At 39.5% G+C, this 4,087-nt stretch overlaps 1 protein-coding gene across 1 annotated transcript; it reads left to right on the forward strand.

The window, feature by feature from the left end:
- The first annotated feature begins 1,882 nt into the window (after positions 1-1,882).
- LOC133757128 (mediator of RNA polymerase II transcription subunit 28-like) lies at positions 1,883-4,087 on the forward strand. Its single transcript, XM_062187739.1, has one exon. It carries the CDS (start codon positions 1,883-1,885, stop codon positions 2,417-2,419), a length of 537 nt encoding a protein of 178 aa, XP_062043723.1. The 3' UTR covers positions 2,420-4,087.

Raw genomic sequence — 4,087 nt, forward strand, 5'->3', positions numbered from 1 at the left:
TAGCTGGGGATGGCATTGTGGCATAGCAGGTAGAGCTGCTGCTGGTGACAAGGTTCAAGGCCTGGCTGCCCCACTTCTGATCCAGCTCCCTGCTAGTGGACTAGGAAAAGCAGCAGAAGATGGCTCAGGTGTTTGGGCCCTTACCTCCCACATCAGAGACCTGGAGGAAGCTCCTGGCTCCTGGCTTCAGCCTGGCCCAGCCCTGGCTGTTGTGGCTATCTGGGGAGTGAACCAGTAGATGGAAGACTCTCAGTGCCACTCCCTCTGTGTCTGTCACTCTGCCTTTCAAATAAATAAATAAATCTTAAAAAAAATCAATTAGTTATTTTTCCTTTCTAGAAAATGAGAATTATAATACTGGCTTTGCTACTTTTAGTGTTTTCATAAAAATGAATTTGCATGGTACATGCAAATACAATTACCACAAAGGGTCTTATACATGTTGCTATTCTTGTGTGACTTATCAGTGAAATGATTAGAAAATAAAATTAATTCTATATTTTTAAGAATTTCACTGAAATAAATTTAGTAATGAACACTAGTAATTAAATTTGTATGGGACCAATGTGACTGCAGGTAATATTTTAATAGGATCCAGTGCTTCCTATAAGGCTATAAAGTACACTACAAATCAAGGTTTTATGTGTTAGAAAAACATCTACTTTCTCTATCCTCAAATCATATTCTTAGATTAATTTAAGATTTTTTTTCATTGTTCAAAGACATTTATTTTTTAAAAGAATATAGTTTGTTTGGCACTGTTAATTAGAATAACTTAAACAAATGATTTTTCTCATCCAAATGTGAAGCCGAAAAGAAACAGTCCAAACAAGATATTCTAATAAAACGGGTAGATCAACAATGTAAGGAAAAGGACCTCGAAGCTTCAGTTCTAAAAACATTATGGTTTTAAATAAATCAATGCTTTCCCCTAACTCTTTAAACAGCACTGAGAAATTTCAAATATAAATTGTAGAAACCAGTATATGAAATCTTAAGAAAAACCTTACTAAAAATAATTACAAAAATGTTTTTAGAAATTGAATGTGTAAAATACAATTGACTTTAAATTAAAAATAAAACAAAAATCCCACCCACACTTTACAAAACTTTACTTTAAAAACCCTTGTTACCTGATTTTATTCTCTGTCCATCTTTTGGTTGCGTTTTTGCATCATCTAGTGGCCACCTTGTGGCATCTCAAGGAAGTCCTGCTACCATTTTTGAACCCCAGTGTTTTTTTTTTTTTCCCTTTGAAAAACCAAAATAATTACAGCATCAAGTTTCATAAAACTTTTTGTAAAGATCCATAAAATTCCATTTCCTAGTGCAGATAAGTTAATCTTTCTTAACAGGAAGAAATGACTAGATTTGCCATAAATTATTAAACTAGACATGCTCATATCAATAATTAAAATTTAGATCTAACACTGGGAGAAAACAAGGACTTAAGCTACAGAGTCATTAGGGTCTAAAGGTGATTAAAATTAGTCTTCAAGTAAAGCTCAGGGCTACCATGGCGAGTAAACTGCTTGTGACTGATACCCCCCTTCATCATACCTTTGATTTGCAATAATAAATATTTTAAATATGGGAACCCAATGACTCACAGAGTGCTAAGAACTCAGATTCTACCAAAACTGAAGAATTTTTACTACTAGATGATGTTCCAGAGAAAGAAGTCATCTCCATTTCATCAATCTATTTGTACTTAAAAGCAGGTTTCCAAAAAAGCCGATCTTTCACTTTTAACAAATCGCCTCACTTTTATTCAGTTGAGCCATCGTTACAAACAGAACTTAACAGAAACACTCCAAAGTTCCCTCCCTTCACTTTAAGATTTTTGAGATTGAAGAAGGCTTGTTGCGGCGCCATTCCAAACATGGCGACTCCGCTGGGCGGCATGTTCTCCGGGCAGCCACCAGGGCCCCCGCCACCAGGGTCTGGACTCCCGGGCCAGGCATCGCTTCTTCAGGCAGCGCCAGGAGCTCCGAGAAGTTCTAACAGTACCTTGGTGGACGAATTGGAATCATCATTCGAGGCTTGTTTTGCTTCCTTGGTGAGTCAGGACTATGTCAATGGCACCGATCAGGAAGAAATTCGAACTGGTGTTGATCAGTGTATCCAGAAGTTTTTAGATATTGCAAGACAAACAGAATGTTTTTTCCTGCAAAAAAGATTGCAGTTGTCTGTTCAGAAGCCAGAGCAAGTTATCAAAGAGGATGTCTCAGAACTGAGGAATGAACTGCAGCGGAAGGATGCGCTGGTGCAGAAGCACTTGACCAAGCTGAGGCACTGGCAGCAGGTGCTGGAGGACATCAACGTGCAGCACAAAAAGCCAGCTGAGATCCCCCAGGGCTCGCTGGCCTACCTGGAGCAGGCGTCTGCTAATATCCCTTCCCCTCTGAAGCAGACCTGAGGCAGCCTTGGACAGACAGTTCTGCCTCTCGGTCCACCTTTGGACTTGGCGTTGGGAAGCACTCTTTGCCAGAGAATGAAATGATTCTAGTTTTATGCTCCCAATTAAAACTTCCCCCTATTTTTATAAATTGTTAATTTCTTGCATACTTTATAAAAAGGCTGTAGCTTAAGAAAGTTCTTTTCTTTTTGTCTTGTGCAAAGTTGAGACAGTGTGATGACACTGCAGACTCTTACGATGATTTTTTTTTTTTTATTTTTTGTATGACTTTTCATCCTCTTTACATTTGTTAGGTTAGTTTATGTGATCTGAGAAAAAGAATTACTGTAGTCTGAGAATCAGGGGAAAGGGATTTTGCTTAGGCCTTTTAGGATAATTTCTCCTCTGGCAATTTAGAAACATATCTAAATTGTGTTCAGACTTTGAACTACCTCAAGAAGAGGAATCTAATGCAGCCAAGTCTGCAATGCTTCCAGAGTGTTACAGAAGTTGGTATTTTGTAAATAGGTCAGAAGAGGATTAAATACCCTAGGTTAGGGTTGTAATATTCCAGGGGTCCTTAAGTTCACTCTGGCTTTTATTTGGGGTGTGCTTGTGTTTAGTGTGGTGCTTACTTTCATTGGGAGAGGATGTAGCAGGAGCAATGAGATGCTGGGTTTTGACAGGTTCTGCAGAAGTCAATCCAATCAGTGGAGATAATGGCGGATCCTGTTCTTGCAGGGGAAGTAGCAGGGGTTAAAGCTTACTCTGATAGTCTTTGAGTTTTGTTTGCTGTGTTCGTGTTTTACTTTTTTGGAGCAAAGACAGTTTCTAGAAAGCTTTTAGCTTGTGAATTTAATTTTAAGGGGATGGGATTTTGGACTGAGGGCTGGGCCCAGGGTGATCCTCAGCCTCTGAGCCTCCCCAAAGAGCTGTGGAGCCTCTGTGCTAGGGAGACATTTTCCCCTCTTGTTGAATGGGCTTTTTCTTTCCCTGATGTATATAATCTCTTAGTGGCTGTGTCCCTCCTCACAAAACATGTACTGCGCTGTCTTCTGGGCAGTTGATACTTGTGTGGCTGAGTCTTGGCTGTTTTGTTCTCCTTGGCCTTGAATGCTCACTGATGTTTCCCACCTGGCCTTGGGGCCCTTTCCTGCAGCCCAGGGCGCAGGACTTTGACCTCTTCCCTTGCCCTTGCCTGGTTCACCCTGGGAGGTTAGGGATTGAATCAGTGTCTGTGGGTCAATCCTTGAAGACCTGTTGGAGTTAGGTATTAGTCCCATGTATGATTTATCATTGACACATGATACTCACTACTTAGTTTTCTGGTGTGTGTGATGTTTAGCCCTTGGCCCTGATACCCAACTGAAGCCAGTGAATCCCTTCAGTTATAAACAAAGTTTTTACAAGTCATTTTTGCTTACACTCTAAGAAGGTTAACCTGGTCATCTCAAAGCTAATTAGGAACTCCGATTGGCAGCTTTAAACTTCTTGATTAAAAACTTAAAGTATTAGTCTTTAGTAATAAAGGTGCTCCTCATGAAAAGATTTGAGAATGATGCTAGTTGGTGCTTAGTGAAAATACTTTGAACTAATGTATGTACCAGTTATTGCCACTTCTTTATTATATTGCCATTTCTGTATTGTATTGAAAAGTTTTCTTTTAAATAAATAGCAGTTTTTCCATGT

The sequence above is a fragment of the Lepus europaeus genome, chromosome 3, assembly GCF_033115175.1.
Source record: "Lepus europaeus isolate LE1 chromosome 3, mLepTim1.pri, whole genome shotgun sequence".
In the NCBI taxonomy this organism is placed as follows: Eukaryota; Metazoa; Chordata; class Mammalia; order Lagomorpha; family Leporidae; genus Lepus; species Lepus europaeus.